A 22277-nucleotide genomic window follows, 5' to 3' on the forward strand; every position below is an offset into this window, starting at 1 on the left:
TCCTGACACCTGTTGGTAGCTCAGTGGCAGCTCAGCTCCAGCTGGGAATCAAACTGGCAACCCTGTTGCTCAGAGCTCGCACTCTTGAGTGAGCACTTAACCAACTGAGCCACTCGGCCGGCCCAAATTTAAAAACTTTTAAAGAGGGGAGATCTTATGTTACATGTTGTTACCACACAAAAGGAAACTTCAGTACTTATTAGACCTGTTTGTAGATCTTATTGCTTACTGTAGTAATAAAAAAGCACATGTAGTATCATATCATAACAGTGAAACCTATTTTTGCAATGATATGTAATCAGTGTTCTTTTTATTCTATGTATTTATATTTCTGTTTAAAATCATTATTCTAAGAAGTTCATAGGTTTCACCAGACTGCTAACGGGGTACGTGACGTACACAGTTCCGAAGCCCTGAACTTGTCCCTACCTTTTGTCGTTTCCCTCACACTGAACTGCCACACACTAGGGACTCTGAAAATCTTTGATGAACTCAATTGATACAGGTGATTCTGATTCCTTGCAGCTCTACAACACCACAAATCTACAGATATTCATCCTAACTAAACATTCAATGTTAAACTATGTACTGCTAAAAAAAAGCTTACTGGCATTTGTCTGTTAACCATACAACCATATTTTACACAACAGATCTACGAGCCCTGACTTTTGGATGTGAACCTATGGAACACAGAAGCACATTTCTAATTCTCAATATTCTTCTTGACCCACACTTAAAATCTTATTTGCTTCCAAAATTTTGCTTTATAATTTTTCTTGTGGGTTATAATAAGCCAATAGACTGTTTTGGAAAAAGAAGTCTTACTATTAAATGCATGCTTTCATATTGCTTTCTGGATGGAACTCCCATGTAATTTGTATGTTGAAATCCTAAGCCCTATTCCTGCAATTCATTTAGCTGAACCATATAATATCTTGTCTTCTATCAAAAGGTAGCTTTCCCAAAGGGTTTTGTAATGATACATAGTGATAAAACTTATACAGAGAGAAATTTCAGAGGCACCAAATCAATTGCTTTCCATTTATCATCATGGTACTTAAAAAACGTGAGTGAATCAACTTGATTTCCTTTTTAGAGAGGTAGATATATTTGTTCCTATTGACAAATATGGCTTTTTTGTGTGACTGTCACAAAAGTCTTTTTGTGTGGTTATAGGAAGCACCTCATTGTTACACTTTTTACACAAGAAAAGGTGCTATTTAATTTTAAGTAGCAAGACTTTTAGTGATACCATGTCCTGAAAGTGTGAGACTGTGTCGCTCATATATTTTCTTTAACACTTAAGGTGTAGTTAGCATCTGCGTTATAGTGATTGATGAACATCTTTACATTTTCCCAGTAGAATTGAACATGGATGATAAAAATACAGCACATTTCAACTCTATTCCAAAAATCCATAGGAAAAAGACTAAGAGAAACATTTTAAAAGTTGACAGTAGTTATTTTTAGCTTAAGAAAAAAGATATCCAAAACTTGAAGGTCAGGCCAGGCCAAAGGATGATATATGTTTCAAAATAATAGTGGGGTGCTATCGAATATGCCCCCACACATACCCCCCAAAAGGTTTCCACATTTCCAGCAAAACACAAATATGTTTGACTTACTGTTCACTACTACTTTGGGTCCAGATACTTTACAACTCTATAACGTTAAATGCTAATTTGTAGAAAACTGATATGATGCAAATGACATTTTAGTCAGTGGAGAATATAGCCCCAAAGGCTGTAGGACATTAACCTGTTTTGAATCTAATTTACCAATATTATTCTAGAATTGTTTTTTTTAATTTACTGATTATAGTAACATTTGTTTCTTGTATCCTCTTTTGAACCTGCTTTGTCTTACTACTGGCTCCCTTAATGCATGAAATAAAACCCAACATGTATTCACTATGATTTCCAAGAAAATTATGTTTCTAAAAAAAATCACTTTGACGTGAGATGGTAGAATTATGGATTTCCTTTATACTTTTCTCTATTACCCAAAATGTCTCCAATTGGCCCATAATACATTTATAATCTGAAAACATGAACAAGGATTTGACAAAAAATACATTGTATATGAAAATCTATCTAACTTCATGATGCCATATGTATGCAAGATCATGAATACCATACAAAGGAATCTAAGTGACTAAAGATGAAACAGTTTTGCAATCAACAGAGTGTTTTCGATCAGTAGCAAAGTGATGTAAAGTTTAGAAATATGAAACGTATATGCGTATTGACATGTGCTTATTGTGACTGTGATGAGTAAAGCAAGTCAGGGCAGTGAGACGTAAGTTCATTACAGTGCTTTCTCATACTATAAATGAAAGAATAGCAAATATTGACTAACAATCAATAACTTCCATGGCCAAGATTCATGCTATAATTTGGACATTGATTCCCTTTGATAACCTTTCTCCTCAGGCACCATGAAGACAGATATCAATAATTAGTAAGTAGTTCAGCTAGGAGTTGGACCACTAATTTCAACTTGGGTAAACTACAGGAGACCCTCCACAGTCATTTAAGCTTTGACCATTGCAAACGCTCTCTGTGGCCACCTGCACTTGTTTTACCCTTTGGAGTGAGTGAATTTTCACTGAGCCCTGTGGGGTGCTGTGAGCCACTAGAGGAAGTGAGGCTGTGCAAGCAGAGAGCTATGAGATAATGCTGATTCCACAAGTTTTATTCCTGTATGAACGTTTGGAAAGTGAAGAGCTGCATATCAGGAGAATCTGCAGCTTCTACCTCAAAAACATACCCCCGTACACCTATTCCACCAATTACAGTTACCCCAATCTTGAGCTTCTTTCTTAAATGGGAAAGCCTGGAGGAGAGCTAAGGCTGCTGTTTACACTTTTAAGTTTTTTGCTAAGTCAGAACAGCATCTGTGAATTGTGCTGTTTTGACTTGGGATGAAAGAAGGGAAATAAAAAACAAAACAAAAAACTGGGAATGGGGTGATGTTGGGTAAGAGGGACAGTCCCTAATCCTTTTTCCTCCCCTTCACACTCCAATCAGCTTTTCCTATTGGTGGTCACAATAAATTCACTTATTTATTCCCCTACATATGTCCCATAGTTTCCTGATTATAAAAAAAAAAAACACATCAGTAATTTCAAATTTTCAAATGGCCACATTTGAAAAGGAAAAAAGAAACAGGTCAATTTACTTTTAATAATATATTTTATTTAATCCAATATGACAAGTTATCATTTTAACATGTAATGAGATACTTGACTTCCTTTTATTTCCTTACTAATTCTTCAAAACACAGTGTGCAATTTACACTCACAGTCCACCTTAATTCGGACTAGCCACATTTCAAGAGCTCAGTATCTATGCCATGCAGCTAGTGGCCAGTGAATTGGACATCACAGCTCTAGAGAGAGACCTAATATCATAACTCTTATGACTAGGCAATTCTGGGAAACATTTCTCTACTTGGAGGAGACCCCAGAGGCCAGCCCACAAATATCTCTCTCCCGCTAAGAAAGCTTGGGTTCACTCAGTGTTGATCTAATGCTGTTAGAACTTAGAAGAGACACAAGAACTTTAGCATTTACACACATGGGACACTTCAAAGTGAGGTGGATCATAGAGATTTTAAAAATATCGCTCATGGTAAAATACTTTATTCCATTATTGTACAGATGTACCATATCACTGCCTCAGTCTTGGGTTTCCTTTTAAAGATGGAACAATTTCTTTGTGAATTCTAAGTCATCCTACCAAAAAGGTGATAGTCAGGTTACCTCCCGGAAAGTTCCTGAACTCTCTAGAATTTGGATTTAAGTAATAATTCTTATTTCATTGAGTTATTTGAAAAATAAATGAGAGAATGAATGAAACATTGACCAGGCAAACAAAGCCAGACTGTATAGGGAAGACGCTGAAGATAACTTTTTCACTACCATTATAGTTCTAATTTCTTACTTCAGGGGATGGCCCTTCATCTCCCACATCCTTTATTCTTCCCTTCTCTCCTCCTATCATGGGCTGCCCTGCCTCCCTAGCCCCTTGTTTGTGGTCCTTTCTGATTGTAAGCTGTCAGCAGTGATGCAGGGAAAGTCATTCACATCTCTATTTCATTAACAGTTCTGTGCAATGAGAGGTTTGGGCTTTCAAGCTATCGTCATCCAAAAGGTAGAGATCCCCAATAACTGATACATGATTATTGAAGTGTTGGCAGTTACAGCTTATGAGGAACTGTCGTTCTCAAAGAGGAATATTTATTTTAAAAGAAGAAATTAAAGACAGGAATATTACTCTACAGACCTCCCTTTATTTCTCTTTTGAGAATGCACACTTCTTTTCTTTCACTGCTGGATCCTTATTCCTGGAATGGCATAGAGCACACAGTATATCCTCTATAAATGCTTGTTTAATTTTTATATAGAGAGAGGTGACAGGTAACATGCAACCAGCTAAGAGCCCATGCTGGCAAGAGCTTACTATCTGATTTGGGCAAAGCTGAGGATGATACACCAAAAAACATTAGTGTCCTCCCTATATATTTTTTGTAGATGTATGCTTAATTTTTTTAATAGCTTCAGGTATACAAAGCAACATAGTGATAACCCCATTATATATCTCACAGTGATAACCCCAATAAGTCTGTTACCCATCTGACACCATCCATAGTTATTACAGTATTATTGACTCTGTTCCCCATATTGTACTTTATATCCCTGTGACTATTAACAGTTGTTATTCAATATCATTTTATATTAGTTTCAGGTGTACAGCATAGTGGTTAGACACTCATGTGATTTATGAAGTGATTCCCCCCCCCCCGATAAGCCTAGGACCCACCTGGCACTATACATAGTTATTTTAATATTATTGACTATATTTCTTATGCTGTGCTTTACATCCCCGTGACTACTTTGTGACTACCAATTTATACTTCTTAATCCCTTCCCCTTTCTCACCCAGCCCCCTACACCTCCTCTCATCTAGTAGCCATCAGTTTGTTCTTTGTATCTACGAATCTGTTTCTGTTTTCTTTATTTTGTTCTTTAGATTAAAAAAAAAAAGGATGCCCCCCCCTATATTTTTAGAGACATGCTCTCTTTCAAAGTAGGACTCCTGAAGTACTTTATGACCACATTAAGTTCATCTTAATCACATCTGCTGCTTTATTTTTAAACAGAACACACACACACACACACACACACACACCACCTTCAGGTTGATATTGAAGTAGAAATAAACCATTTAAAATCCGTTTACAGTTGGAATGCCTAGAAAGGAAATAAGCATAACAGGATCACAACATCTGTTAACTGTGTGCCTCTAATAATGAATGCATTCCGAGCTGCAGCTTGCCTTTAACATTGCTCACCAAAATTATAATGTAAAAACCTAGGAGGTATATAAGAAACCGTAAGTATCCTAAAGAAGCTTATCTTCAAAATCGCAAGTCTTGCCCATACACTCCTCTGTTTTAAGTTTATTCTGTAACAGTTATTGACCGGCTAAAACACAGACTGGTGCTTGCATCCTATATGTCCTTCACAAAAGTATTCCAAACCTGCCCGCCCAGCCTGTGTGACCACCCTCCATGTGGGACCTTGAGCTCCCTAAGCTATTACCACTTAAAGGCATTTCCATTCTCCTAAAAACCTCCATTTCATGAGGCTACCTAGCCTTTGAGCATGTGTTCTCATGGTCAAGGGCACACTTTCTTTCCTCTCTCTCCCTGATCTAGCTGCCTGTTCATGGCGAGGACTCCCTCGGCCTTCCCAGACAAAGCTCACCATCCCCTCCTCTCTGTTCCCACAGGACTTGGTACAGTGAGTACATTATTTGAAAAGAATTACGTTATACCAACTTTGAGGTTGATTCACCTCTCTCTCTCTCTGCATGAGACTAACTTCCTTGAGTGCTGGAGCTGCCATTGAACCCTCACCACCTCATCTGCCTGCCCTCCACCCCCCAAGACCATTGTGCAAAGAAAGCATTGTCGGCTCCACATCGGATATCTGGTACGCAGCACCGTCTTGACAATCAGCAAGATACTGGGTTGTTGGAAAAGTCATGACATATTTTTTCTATGTTTTTCGTTGCAAAAATGTGCCATGACTTTTCCGGCAACTCAATATGCTGAATGAGCAAAAGGATGCTGAGTCCACAGCTGTGTAATGTTAAGGGAAAACAATTCTGCCCTGAAGGGACCATATGTGTCATGGTGGCTTTTCTTCTAAGGGTGTTCTGAAAGGGAGATGAGGACTAAACCCTAGGCCATTCACTGTCAAGGTTTTCTTAGAGACTATCAGCCCTTGCTACATATAACACAATGCCCATGTCCTCCACATTGGACAGGAGCGCATCAAATTCTGCTCTCCTGACAAAACCCTACTTTTGTTCCAAGTCAGGAAGAGATAAATGAGTAGCCGTCCACTTTCTGTCCCCTCTGGAACCTGTATCTTATAGCAATAAAGGAGCCCCCCCGCAAAAAAACAAACAAACAAACAAACAAAAAAAACTTATATCTCAACAGGAGATGAATATGAGAATGATAATGTAATTCAATGCACTTCATAAATTATCAAGTGCCTTGTTAGGTTATGACTAATGTTATTGTCACCATTAACAACCCTAACATTATCTCTCATAAAGAAATAACCCCTTTGAATACTCTGATTATGATATACTGTGACTCAAATCAAGATGTTATGTCTCATCCTTACTGATAATAACATGATAAGATGGGTTTAATTAGGATTATACTCATCACTAAATAGCATTCGAATGGATAAAAGAAGTTTCCTCTTTATCACATAATATTCTTAAGTACAGAACATAAGTACATACGTACTTAACATCTTTAACTTCTAGCTGATGATCAGTAAACCACATGATATTCACACCCTAGGCCTTCATTTATTCGCCTTGCAATTTGGGATAAAATATTTAACCTCTCTGAATCTTTATAAAAGAGTTATAAAAATACATTTTCTACTTATCTTGCTGGGATTTTTTTTTGACAATCACATCAAGTAATGCACCTTAAAAGAGTGAAACATTAAACTTAACTTTATAATCAACTACAATTAAATAAATCCTCTGTGACATTTTTCTGGGCATGTTTTTGCAAAATTGATTTTATACCATCTTCCTAAATTATCCATTTTCTAAACTAGCTTCTTAATTATTTTAAACTAAATTCTTCACTTACACACAGTGTAGTACTACCTTGTGATACTCAATCAGAAATAATCCTACACACACACACACACACACACACAAATTTAAAAAAAATCCATGATACAATACTTTAGTATGTGTGATAGACCCGATATTTTCTATTTTGTTTCACCCAGAACAAATGCTGCTGGTAATGCACAAATTGATTTCACGATGCACAGTTTGTAAAATATTAGCCCACTAGATTAAAACACAAAACAGAACAAAACCAAAACATAACCAACAAGAAAAGGAAATGACGTCCTCAACATCATTTTACCATTTTCTTCCATGCATCCGTAATCTAACCAAGAGCACCACTTATCATGTTCTAATCGTATCATAATTTTTCATAACACCATTACTTTTCAAATGTTTTGCCCCCTTTTTCTGGGTGTAGCGTGCCTCACTTATTTCTCTGATCACCTCCTCTGTGAAACTCTTCCAAATCTTCTAGCCGGTTGGTCACTGCTTTGGCTGTCCATTTCCAAACTTCCCTGATGTTGTGCCTATCTCTATTATGCCTCTTAAATGTTATTTTAATTGCTTACATAGCCATCTACTGAATATGCCATTCATGTTTCAGTTGTTTAAATGCCCATCCACTTCCGTGAACCTTGCTATGTGAGTAGATTGGGACTGTGTCAAATTTCAACATCCTGGGCACCTAGCACAGGGTCTGACACAGAGTAGCTCCAAAGTCAAGCTTTGCTGAATAAATGTATTGATTTTAAAGGTCAATTGAAATAAAAGGAATTGTCAGGGCTAAATAACAAACTAGAACTTAGTGGTGGTACACCAGTTCTGTAAAATACAGGTAAGCGTATGGACAGATGCATCCCCTTGGGTGGGACAACTAATTGGTGGCCTCCTAAGCCCCATTCATTGTGGAGTGGTTGGTGTCATATACTCGTCTTATCTGAACATTGTTAAAATTCTATTTTGATTTTGAATTCTCAAAGGATACTATGAAAGGTTTCAAAAGTTCAGCCTCCTTTCGAAGGCACTATCTTGGGTGGTTATGTGTTGGTTAAATTGCCCTGGCCACTCTTCTAGGGATAGCCCTGGTAAAGAGAGTAAATTTGCAAATTCTGATGAACTACAGGTTGCTAAAGTTTGCTCATTATGTCATATGTCTTAAGCAAATGTTCATAATCCTCCATTAAAACTATGCTATATATTTTAATATTTTAACAATTGTGTGGTTTTAAAGTTAAGGTTGTTGCAGCAATCCATTATTAATATTTAAAAACACATACACTGTCCTTCTGTAAACACATAGAAAAGCCATGTATTATTTAAAACAAATAGGAATTTAAGGATAAAAGGTTTGGAAAAATGCATTATCTAAAAATAGCAGCAAAATGGGATTTTCAAAAGAAGTCTATGTTAATTAACTAGGATTTATAATACAATATAAGCCTGTACTATTAGTTGTAATGCCAGGATTTGGAGAACTACGCTAGCACATTAAATTTATTCATTTTCACAGCCTGCAGACATTTTAATGTCTGAGTAGCAATAAGAACAAATTACCTAAAAACTTTTAATAGGGTGTAATAAATTAAAACTGAATGGTAATGCAAAAGTGGGTACAACAGGACAAAATTATGAATCTCGTATAATGATCCAACAACACTTAAAGTGTGGAAACAACATTGGTATTCTGGAATATACGACCACAGTTGATCCTAATTGTTTCTCTCTTGTCAAACAGAAATTGCACATCAATCTCAAAGTATTGCAAACTGTTCATTACATGCAAATGGTTATGTTTTGCAGGCTCTTCAAGGGGACTCAAACTTCTTTACAAAAGGAGCCCAGCTAGAAGAGTCTCTCTGATGACACTAGGTTTTCATTAGAGCTCTTCATTTATCAGCAACAGAAACGGTCTCTGCCAATAAGGGGATTCAAGGTTAGGAAATGGAGGGGTTCATAGGATTGGAGGTAAAATCAAAGAATCAGGCCTAGAATGGGGGGGACTCCAGAGGGACCCCATAGCAGGAGTAGCCCATGGGTCTTGACCAGGCATTCCAGTTAGAATGGATGGACTCCAACCTTATCACTTACCATAAGATTAAAAGTCTCAAGAAAGAGCATGAATAGCCAAGCTTAGGACCTATGCTTAGGACCCCTGGGATGGTAAGAGAAAGTTTCTGGCAGAATGACATCTAGAACTCTCTTTGACAGAATACTTGATTTATTGTCCCACTAAGAGGGCTCAGGTACTCAAGAAGAACTGGTGGTGCTGTCAGGAGGGAGAACAGTTGCTATATACTCTTCAAAATGACTAAATTCAGCACATACACTTTAAGTTCTTTTAAAACCTCTTTTTATTTTAAGCAACCCCCTTCTCAATGCATGGAGTTGAATGTTGCCTTAAATGACAAGTGGATTTTGATTTCCTTTTTTTTGTTACCATAACTTTCAGTTCATTTTATGAGCATGGCCCCACTCCATCTCTGTTATATCAAGTAACAAATAATGTTTAAAGAGAGGGTAAAAAGGGCCACTTGTGTTTTTATCATAACTTTCTTATTACTCTATCTTGTTAAGCAAGAGTTAGCAAACTTTTTTTGCTCTTAAGAGCTACAAAGTTAATATTTTGGCCTTTGCAGGCCATGCAGTCTTTGTGGTAACTTCTTAAGTCTGCCTTTGTAGGAAGAGAGCAGCCATAGATGATTTGTAAAGAAGGGTGGTGGAGTTCTGATACAATTTATACACAAACATAGGCGACTGGCAGCATTGGCCCACTAAGATTGCTCTTGGAAATAATTTAATTTTCATAGGATCATTATGTAGTATGTATCGTATTAAAATTCATTTCATTGCATTGCCTCTGAAGGATGTCATAAGTGAGATGTTTACTCCTAATAATAACCAGCTCCATGTTCCGCAAGAAGTCCTAGGTTCTATGATAGCACATTCATTTTTCTGAAATATTTCTCAAATGAATGGCTGAATCTAGGACAAGGAAGGAACTGATATTGGAAGGACTATAAACCTATACCAAAATTATCTATGGACAAATGAAAAGTAATTGTGATCCAATAAGGCCTCAAGGGGAAATATGCCACCATATAGATATGCATTCACGTCAAGACAGATCCACTATTTTTTTAGTAACCCATATCCCTGACTCTTTCTTCCTTATTAGTTTTGATCAGAATGGCTTAATACAAATTCATTGCCAGTAAACGTTTGTCAATTATAGCCTCACAAAAGAGCAAGAATTTTAAATTCGTTAACGAGGATGTCTGCGAACAATCCTGGTCTCTGGTTCCTACCTCTAATTTGGTTATATAGTAGGAAGATTTACCATTCTTATAACTAGAAACTTCTTATTCGGCTTGATGAATAGCACATCCTGAACCAGCTCCTCTGTACACAGGCCTCTTGTACTGTAATTTCGTCAGTTTTACTATCGTTCAAAATTTATAACTTATGTCTGAAATTTTCTCACTCTCTTTGTTTGACTTGTTCAGCGCTAGCTCCTTCCTTATGCTGCCTTTCACAATATTGCTTTTTCCTAGTTCCCAAAGTCATTTTTTCCCAATTGAGTTCGAGAATTCCAGAGGTGCAATGGGGAAGTGTCAAGAAGGACTAGGGGACACAAAGAACTGCTATAGAAAAAATACTCCCCCCACCCCCCAGAGTCAGTTCTCCTTCCATCACCATATATTGGATCCCGCAACTGACTCTGGGTGGTGAACACACAATGTGATATACAGATGATGTATTACAGAGTTGTACACCTGAAACCTATGTAACTTTACTAACCATTGTCACCCCAATAAACTTTAATCAAAAAACATAGAAAAGAAAAAATACTCCCAATTCCCTAAGCTGGTTCTAGGACTTTTCTGGAGTGTTTATAGATGGTCAAGTGTTTCTATCTTGTCCTTAATATGCTGAACTCATCATGAGCCTGTGCATTTATTAGGAGAAAGGGAACTCTCCACTAACTCTGTATCTCTAGTAGCAAGCAAAGTGTCTACCTTGCACACAGTAGGCTCAATGTTTATTGAATGAATTCTTGTATTTATTATGATACACCAAAAGGGTAGAGAATGAAGCCAGAAAATAGGACAATTTCGAATACTCTGTACAAAGAAGAGGAACGCACAGCTCAATGTAAGGGAGACTTTCCTGGATATAGGATGGGGTAAAAATGGAAGAAATGACAAGTTGGGGATAGTCTGCCTAGGCGAATAACACAATGAAAATATAATTCGTTCATTTATTCAGTTATTCCTTATAATGAGTGTTGTATGTTTTCCACATAAAGAGATTATTCTAACTATTGAAGATATATTGGTGACCAAGAAGATAAGGTCCCTGCAAGGTTTACATTCTAGTGGGAAATACAGATAATATACATGGAAACATATACAGTAAAACCTTGGATTGCAAGTCACTTGGTTTGGGAGTGTTCCGCAAGACGAGCAAACATTTCTAATACATTTTAACGTGGTAAACAAGCGATGTCTTGCAATACAAGTAGTTTGTTTCCAGAGTGAATTATGCTCGCAAACCAAGGTATTAGTGTATTAAATTTTCAGCTATTGACAGTGTTATGAAGAAAGTAAAGCAGGATAATTTGGAAAGAAAAATTAAGAAGGCTAACGGTAGGGATGAGCATGAGAAGAAATAGTAAAAGTTATGCGAGAAGAAATAAGATCAGTGCAGCTGAACCATCTTCTTTGCAAAATATTGTACTTCATGAAAATTACCCATATTCACTTTAATCTTATGTTTCATTAAATAATAATTTCTGCTTCACATTGCTTCTACGTTGACGTGAGCAGGTTTTTTTCCTCCCAAAATGGAATTTGCAGTTAGCATGCTTCACTTTTGTTGGTAGAGTCTTACTCTCTTCATAATCTCTTACTCTAAGAATGGGGATCCCTTAGGGATGACATATTTTGCATGCTTTTTAAGCACTTCTTTATTGCTGTGGTTATTGCAGTAAGTTACCGTTTTGGTTCTTGCTGCTTTTCAATAATGTATGGCAATCTGTCACCTTCCTAAGCATGCCATGCTGGACAACAGAACTTTAAGGACAAGCCATTGGGATCCAATTATTTCAATATTCTTATTTTATGAAAGACACGTTTGATGGGCAACAGTTTAGAGCCCCTCTCTGAATGTCTGCACTGTGCCAAATTCCCAATAAATCTGTTATTTACTACTTCTGAAAAGATGCATAGGAGCCAAGAAGTTGTAGAGGAGTTTCTAGGCAGCAATAAAAGACTAACGATATTTACGAAAGAATGAAGTGCCCAACTGTTTAACGGTATTAAGAGACCGAATTCTCATGCCACTGCCAGCTAAACACATTGAAAAGCTCACCTTAAGATGTATTTCCATATTTATACATCACTGTAACCCTAAAGCCAGTGACTAGAGACAAATTCTCTTAGCAGTAAATTTTCATGCTGTTTCCCTTATGTGAGTTTACATCCTCTAGTTACAAACAACCAGGATAGCTCTGTGACCACCAAATGAAATCTTATGAAACTTTATTACTGCTGGGAAAATGTAAAGGGCCAGCAATAGTACAAATTATTCTTAACACTGGGGTCCCCACGAAGGGCAACAGATGGCAGATATTTTGACTCAAGTGATTTTTCCATAAAAGTTTCTATCAGCATTTGAATACAAGCAGTGTGGCTGTTAAGAAGCCTTCAAACTCACCAGCCAGCTGCTGACATCAGCACTGTAAAAAGTGACTATATAGAAAACATATTTGTATTCAATTTGGTCTTTTACACCATATGTCTTTTTCTAGATAGCCTTAGATTTAATCCATATTAATTCAAACTCAGTTATCTCCTATAGAGTCCTTTGAAGGAGTAGATTACCAATGAGTTATTAAAGTATATCAAAATCAAAATACAAAAACTCACCCTGTAGCAGATAGTGGCAGTCACCTATGCACATCCATTCAGCTCCTCTCATTTCTGGGCAAGCCAGTGGTTTTGCAATGAGGGTGCCTGCTACTTGAGGGCGTTCTGGGCTGCAAGCTCAGAAAGCAGGATGAGAAGACTTAGAAATCCTGGGTATGCCCATTAAGAGGAAGAGACCCTTTCCATGGACTCACTTGTCTCAAACTTTCGGGCAGGAGTTACCCAACTCTACTATGCTCTGCGAATCTAAACTTGTAAGAACTGGGTCCTCTTTTTACAAAGTTCTTTAGAATTTTCTTCTATCACAAATAGCCAAGGTAAGGCAGAGCTGAAGAGTAGCTAAAATTGTCTTTAACACCCTTTGACTCTAATTTCTTCATCTTCTCTCCAATTCCAAGACACCAGTGCCCCCTTTTTTTCATTTATGTCTCCATCTGAGAGATCATGGTAATATTCCCATGCTAAAACTACACTTTATATGCAATTTTCCATTCCCCATGCAATTTTCCAATTTGACAAAAGGAGAAGTGTATCTTGCTTAATTAGAACGTGAATCTAAACTACAAATTTTTTGAGATTTGATGGTGAACATGAACATTACAATATAACATATTTCATTCATGTTGGCTTAAGTATCCTTAATCTCAATGAACTGAAATGTATCACTATGTTACAAAGTAAACCATTTTAATTAAATTTATTTACAGTAATATCCACAAATATAATGCACATCCACCATATAACATATATTATGGCGAAGTAAAACACAGTAACATGGAACGATAAAGCAGAAAACTAATTAACATTAAGAAGGTATTTTGCCTAAAAACAGCAGTTAACTTGTGCCAAGATAACACATTGCTGTTTCACTCCCTACATTTGCTGAACATTTGTTGATTTGAAGCCTAAAAAGTTTTATCTAAACAACCCCACTTCGTTGAATTTCTTAGACTGATTTTAAAGGGAATTTCTTAGATGGCAAGGTCTCATGCTCATGGCAACATTCTCTAGAAAAGTGCTAATAATTTTTAATACGGTTTGCAAATCCACATTATCCTATAATATAAACAGGCTCCATTTCCCTTAATGGCAAGAATATTCCACTCTTAAGTACTCAAGCAAATGTGATTTTTATCATTGCTACTGTCAGCTTCAAGAAATTTGAACCCCATTACATAACAGCCCATGTTTTAAAACTTATTTCTTTCTACTCTTGAACATGTATAGCTAAACATTGGGGCATGTTATGATTTCCACTTTTCTGTTTTCTCTCAAGGTACTTGTTGGCACACCGATGAGTTAAGATTATTTTCATAACTTTCCTCCACGGTGCTCAGCTTTCTCTTTGAAAACTCCCATTAACATTTCTTCTTGTTAGTTGTGAAATGAGTAGGCAGAAGTGCCAGCTATCCGAGGAGGATGTGTTTGTCTGAACTGGAATTTTCCACAATTCCTAATCCAAGAGCTAGACTTTGATAAAATGTTATAATTCATAAAAGTCAGCTTTAATGAAACGTCCAGGTTGTTTAATCTGCATTTCAGCTGTTTGGGGACAATAATTCGGTAAATATATATAGGCATATATTTTTTGTTTTTACAGGAATAGTCTAATCACTTATGAAGTATGATTAGTTATAATATCTTATATTTAATGAGTATTTTGTGGAAAATGCAGTTGAAGTGCTTTATGCATGCCCATATCATTTTGATTCCTATTTCAGAGAAGAGAAAACAGGGACATGGAGAGACTTTAGACATTTTACCAAGATTCTGCAGCTATTAGGCCAAAGAAGCTGAGATTTGAACCCACACTCCCTGAATGTAGCTTCTAACCACTTAGCCAATCTTCTAAACCTCTATTAGAGCCTAATGTGCCATGTCAATATTTTTGTGGGTGATAAAACTTTGCATATGCACTCAATTACTGGTAGTTGAATTACTATGTAAAGAGGTACATACATAATTGAATGAATTTATTAACAAATCAAATTTTATAGCATATAATTAATATTTTCACATGTAAAAATGTGATATTTTTAAAAAGGTTCACTATGGTAGTATGACATTTTTGGAATATCTTGAAAAATACTGAGTTATATATTTAATTGTATAACTCACTTGTGACAGAGAAAAAATCAATTGAGTTGCATGGAACCAGACCATCTTTCTGATATCGGTAGTCACTTTATTTTGAATAACACCAAGTATAAGTACGACATTGATTTGTTCTTTCTAAAGTTAACAAGATAAAATGTAGTTTGATAAAAATATATATAGACAGGCTGACAACATGTACATTTTAAAAATAACATTTCATATCTAGATCCTTGGCTGATAATTATACATATAAGGCTTTAAACTCCAGTGTACTCCTGGATGTATTTGTTTAGTATGTGGGCTGCTTGGTTGATTTTCCTCAAAGTAACCGTTACTGGTTCATACCAATAAATATGTCTGCTGCTAGCAGGCACCATCTTTATTCTGTTTCCTAAAATAATTTTCCAGCAAAAATTTAGATTCTCTTCATTATTATTAATCAACAATGATGATGGCTAACATAGCTGAAATTACCAAAGATTCCATTTGTCTTATCCATGATAATGACTTACAGTGTTTTTCTGGACTCTTTTTCTGAGGCAGACCAGAATGAAAAGATAACCTCAGGCATCCTATGTGCACGTGTGTGCACACATATATGTGCGTGTGCATGCTTTTCAACATTCCTCATCACTAGGGAAAAACACCTTCACTCTTTAGAGGGCCTTGTGATATTATTCACACTTCCTTAGCTAGAAAAACTTTTCCCTGGCATCCATAATTCCCTTTCTTATTCCATGGATAAACTGAGTACAAAAAATGAACTAAGTAAAGGAGCCTTTTAAAAAAATTCTCCAATTACAGGAAAACGTTTTAATGCAATGTTCATCAATTTCAACTAAACCATGTTGTCAAGAAGCAGGGACCTTTACACATTCTCAAAGCGTTTAAAATTATTGTATAGCTGCAAGATTGCATAAAAGTAAATGTACTAAAAGATTGAATGACTTGAAAATCATTTGTTTTGGACTTCTGCTTCTGGCCAAGTTGGAGTAACAGAGAACAGATTAAACCTCTTGGCTAAAAAAAACTTTTAGAAATGGACAAAATATATAAAAGAATGGTTTTGAAGACATTGGCCATCAGGCAATGGAAGACAGTGATTTCTGAGAACTTACAATAGAAACAAATAAGATGAGCTCTACAACTGCCCCCAGCTGACTGTCTGGAGAGAGTTCCAGGCCATGACAAAGGATGAAGGAATCCTCACAGTCTCCTTCATTTGAGAGGATAGATTTGGGACTTCAAGGAGGCCAAGGTGGCTCAAGTTCACAGAGAAGAGTGGCAGAGAGGAGACAAACAGAGAGAGAACATTGGAGACCTTCAGAGAGCTCCCTTTCAGCTGTCAGTCTCCATCTGTGTCCTGTTCAGGTTATATATGTGAGGAAACTACACATAACTAGGGAAAGAACTACACAAAAGGATTAAGAGTAAGAATCACCAGAGCTCATATATGGATGGGAATAGTGTCTGTTTCTGCCAGCCACAGTGGAAAAAGTTCACCATTCACAGGGCATCAGAGAAAATACCCAGAAGAGTATTGCCTCAGTAATGAGGCAAAATTAGCCCTAGACTTAGGCTGTTCTGCTCAAAATTCACAAAGTATAAAAGGAAGACACTTAAAATATCAGATTGCTTTCAAGTAAATTAACTCTGTCCCAGGACAAAGGTCAAGAATATTTATCTGCACAAAAATATCAAGCACTCAACAAGTTGCGAATCACAATGTCTGACACCCAATCAAAAATTACCAGTCATTCAAAGAAGCTGGAAAATAACACACATAATGAAGAGAAAAAACAATTGAAATGGACCTAAAGTGGACACAAATGCTAAAAGTAATAGACAATAACATTATTACAGTTATTATAACTGTATCCCATATTTTCCAGAAGGTAAAGATTGACACATTGAATAGAGAATGGAAGGTGCAAAAACACCAAGATCACTCTCCAACTATGTGATGAATCACACAAACAATGTCTGAGGTTAAAAAGATACACTCGATGTGATTAACCAAAAATTAGATATTGCAAAACAAGTTAGATTAGTTAATTTTACAATAGAAATTTTATGAAATGAATTACAGAGAATAAAGACTAAAAATAAACAGAACAGAACATCAGTGAGTGGGACAGTTTTAAACAGCCTAATATATGTGTAATCAGAGTCCCTGAAAAGGGGGCAGAAAAATATATTTTTAAAAATAATGTCTTAAAATTTCTAAATTCGATAAAATTCTATAAACCCATAGATCCAAGATGCTTAACAGACCTCAAGAACAAGAAACATGCAGAAAACAATAGCAATGCACATCATAAACCAATTGCTCGATTCCCAAAAACACTCCCTAATAAACATTATGTATGTTAATCTCCATCTCTGTGGAGAATAGAGGTATATATATACGTCTACCATCCTCTATTTTTTTAAATGAATATATATTATTTTTATAATAAAACATGAAAATATTTAAAATCCTTAACTACCTTGTGTCAGATATCTTTGGAAATGGCAAAAGATTTATACATCTCCCCAAGAAAACCGTATATGACACATATTTCTGCCTTTAAGTGGAAGACCCAGTGATGCTGCTCAAAATTTACTGTAATGCTATTACAAAATGTATTTTCTGTACGATGGCAGATTGATAATCAATGAATTTCCTTTATCTCCAATGTTAATGCTGATATGTATACAAGTTTGATTGACATACACATAATTACACATTTTTAAATTATTCATTTCCTACATTTATATAGCTTACATATACATAGGTGTTTAAATGCTTACTTTATTAATATCAAAATGCATATTTTCTCTGCAAAAATATTTGAGAATGGAGAACTGTAAAGTTGAATATTATATTGCTTTTATGAATCCAGCATTTTGAAATGTCAGAACTATTTAACAAATTACCTGTTTCTTTGCTTTCATCTGTCTTAATCAGTATTTTCTGGCATTAAAAATTGGCCACAACTCAAATCTACTTGATTGAAAATTGCTATATGAACAATTCAAGCTAAAAGGGCTGCAGAAATACTTAAGATTTGGTGTAATAAACACAACATTTCTTATATCTAAACTGTATATTTTCCAAGCTAAATTACAACCTCCACAATCCAATTTATCTTTATCTGCATACTCAAAAGACACAGCAAGTTGCAATTAAACTATACACTGGTTATAATCCATATGTTGCATTTCCATTAACATAAACCATAAAAAAGTCAATAAGTACCACCAATTAACTCTGCATTGTTTTGGCCTCTGGACTATCTCAGAAGGCATTTTGTCAATAGAATATATAGAAATATTGCAACATCACCACAAATTGTCTTTAGGGAAACAGAATTATAATTTTATCATGATGGATATTTCTAGCAACTACATTATTGCTAAGTATACCACAAGTTCTCCTGGACAGAGTCCAATGTACAGCAAAAGCACACACTGCCCGAAAGCCACTGATGTAAGATGCTTCCCTATATCACAGATTCAATGACACTTTGCAGTTCATCAGATAAACCAGCTATATCTCGGCTAACTCGCCCTGTCACAAAAAATCCACAGCAGTCTCCCAACATGATCATTATGATGATGTTCTACTATGTGCTGTAATGACAACGAAAGTTAGGAATGATAAATTTCCATCATCATTCACAACCTGAACTTGCAGAAGATAAGCAGTTGCGATATTGTGGTGAAGATAAACGCAGTTTGAAAAAAAGAGATCGCAAGGCCTTACCTTAAGATACCATTTGTATTTGGCATGTTCCCAATTCTCAGGAATTTGCGTCTTTTTGAGGAACTGTTCAGCTTCTGTTAGCCATTGATTAAATATCTTCATATCGTAATGAAACCGCCGCCATTTTTCAACAGATCTGTCAAATCGTCTAGAGGTGAAAATATAGATTAAGAAAAATAAATGGATTACATAAAACAAATTATACAGACATAGCATATATGTTTGATTACATTAACAAAAATATTATTTTGATAGTTTTGCACCTTTGCAGATTTCTGGATTGACACAAACATAAAGACAACTATTACAGAGTATCAACATTTTCTCCTCTGTGAACGTATTTATTTTTTTTAATTCCTGGAATTTAAAAAAATATATTAACATCTAATAAATTCAGTATTCGGAAGCTACTCAATTTCAAAATACTTTTTGCATCAAAATTAAATTATCTCATAAAGTCAATCAATTTCAATATTACTCTTGATCCAAAAAAGTCTATTCATTAAGATACTCAAGCATCCAGGATGACAGATGTAACAGGCTTAGGTGTAAACAGTCAACCAATGAACTGATACATTAATCTAAATCAGGGGATGAATGCTGTCTTCCTTTATCCTTCTTGTTTTACTGTATCCACCAACATCTTATTTTATTTTTAATTAAACTTTATTGGGGGGGGCAATGGCTATTAAAGTTACATAGGTTTCAGGTGTACAATTCTGTAATACATCATCTATATATCACATTGTGTGTTCACCACCCAGAATCAATTCTCCTTCCATCACCATATATTTGACCCCCTTTACCCTCATCTAAATTGGAATGCTGAAGGAACTTATATGAGTCAGGGCTTCATATTTACCTTAGACAGTTGCACATAAAAATCACATGGGGCATTAACAGTAAAAAAACATAATAAAACACTGATTTCTGTCCCTACTGTAGACCAATTAAATCAGTATACTTGGAGGTAGGATACTGACTTAGTATTTTTAAAAGCACCCAGGTGATTCTAACGTGTAGTCAGGGAAAAAACACTCTATAAAGTAAGTTTTCAAGTCCTATAGGGCTTCAGATCTACTGGGCCTCCCGGAGCCTGTTCTAACAAATATTTGCTTGCACTAAACCAAAAGCCATCTTGAACAGCCCTGCCTCAGAGTACAGCAGTCCGTCAAAGTTCTCTGAGCTCGACTCTTGAGGAGCCATGGATTATAGTTTTGAATATCTTCTCAGATTTGTGAAGCTTTAAATAATCTTAGAACTTAACGCCGCAACTCCCTACCTTTTCACTGGGAAGTGAACGGAATTCACATATATTCAACAGTTACTATGAGCCAGGCACTGGGCTCTGTGCTTTTACATATTCAATTTCATTGACTCTTACAACACCCCGTGCAACATGACAATTATTATTCCTATTTTCCCCTGGAGAAAAATGAGAGGGCAAGTGACTTGCCAAAAGGTAAAAAGGTATTAAATGGCAGCGAGGGGATTCTAACTCGGGCCTCTCTGGTTTCAATGGTGCCTTTCACTGTATTACGTGGTCTTTTCTGGGATTCCTTTTTGCAAGATGAATTCTCACCTTACCAATTAAACAATTCAAAGTGATAGTCGTAGGGCTTTTTTTCTTATTTTCTTTATTATCTTCCAGATATTTAATTATGCATCTACATGTACATTACATTCTATCAGACATGGCATTTAATGATTAACTATATTTCTTTCCGTAAAAAATTTTCAAACAGACAGTATTTTGGTAGCTTAAAATAGGCAGCCAATGGTAACCAAAAGAGGTAGTCTCTAACTATATCTAGTGTAAAAGTTAGGATTCTGCCTTTTATACGTAATGACATTCTAGAGTTATCCACTAGTCACAAAATGATCATACAAATATTTTACATGTTTAACAATAATGCTGCCTTTATATATTTGCAGTGGTACCTAATACACAATGACTTACAAATGCAGCTTAAGAATTTCTTCCCTTTAAAACAGAATCGTACATTGTGTATGTCTTACAGGCAATTCTATCACTGGAGTCAGAGCTGTGAAATGAGGATATAAAAAACATAATTGAAATGGTTTCCTCTTGGTGAGATCACAGTCGATTTTAATTGTCATTATATACTTTTTCTATGTTGTCAAGTTTTTCTACAATGTGCATTTCATAGTTTGATGTTTAGAAACATCCTGTAATTTAAAAATACTTTTAAAAGGCAGTGTCATGCTAACAATGACTACCTCCAACTCTTTTCCTACTACCATAGTTTGAGAAGCAGGCAGAAGTTAACCAGAGCACTTACATTCCACCTTTTGCAGCAGTCCCCTTCTTACTTTGCTTTTTGTCCTACCCAATCACCAGAATTATTCTATTGCTAACTCTTTCAGCTACCAGGAGGTGATTGTTTCTCCATCGTTTGTGCTATCAATACCCACTCTTCATCCTAGGCCACTGTACAGACAGACATGTCCCTCCACCATTCACCACACTGGCATTTACCATCTTCCACCAAATTCCGCAAAGCCTTCTCCCACCCCAACCCCTCTTCCTCTTCCCAGATTATCTTCCCTTTCAATTCCCCAAGAGAAGCAATCCATAAGAACCAATACAACTGATGATGGGAACCCCCCCCCCCCCTCCCGGGTCTGCAAGACCTAGCTGGAGGGAGGAGGAGAAGAAAAACAAGCTTTCCCTTCAAACAGGGTTGGTTGGCTGTTGACATCCTTGTTTCAGGTGCACAAACATGAGACAGGATCAATTTGCCAGCCCCAGAGGACGCCCTGCTGTTCCCCCATGCCCTCCTACTGCCTCAGAACTTTGTGACTTTGCACATTAGCCCCATGTTCCTGAAATGCCCACCTTCCCTTTTGCTCCCTTTCCCGTGTCCCTACTCTTGCAATCCAGCCCTTTGCATAATGAAAGCCTTGATTAGACTCCTCATACTGGCACTTTGTCAATACCGACCGTATTTCCCCATGCATAAGACACACCCTTTTCCGAAAAATTTGGGGTCTAAAAACTGGGTGAGTCTTATACACTGGTTGTAGTTTTTTTAACTTGCATTTCCTGCTTTTTTCGCGCTTGTTTTTGCGATCATACAACCACTGTATAAGACGCACCCAGTTTTCAGACCCCAAATTTTTCGAAAAAGGGTGTGTCTTATACATGGGGAAATACGGTAAATACAGAGTATTCAACATAGCTTGCAACTGCTAAAAGTTTGAAAACTGTAAAGTTGATTCAATTTTATGATTAAAGTAATGTTCAAACAAGTATCTCTGTTCAAACAAAATATTAAACAATAAAAGCTCACACTTGCACTT

At 36.3% G+C, this 22277-nt stretch overlaps 1 protein-coding gene across 1 annotated transcript in view; it reads right to left on the reverse strand.

The window, feature by feature from the left end:
- The window catches only part of LOC109388440 (dystrophin), a 1592311-nt gene that overhangs the window by 470651 nt on the left and 1099383 nt on the right, over window positions 1-22277 (reverse strand). The window contains exon 44 of the mRNA XM_019653146.1: window positions 18954-19101. Coding sequence (XP_019508691.1) covers window positions 18954-19101 — 148 coding nt within the window. The remainder of the gene's footprint in view (window positions 1-18953; window positions 19102-22277) is intronic.

This window comes from Hipposideros armiger, unplaced genomic scaffold (genome assembly GCF_001890085.2).
Source record: "Hipposideros armiger isolate ML-2016 unplaced genomic scaffold, ASM189008v1 scaffold_197, whole genome shotgun sequence".
Taxonomy (NCBI): Eukaryota; Metazoa; Chordata; class Mammalia; order Chiroptera; family Hipposideridae; genus Hipposideros; species Hipposideros armiger.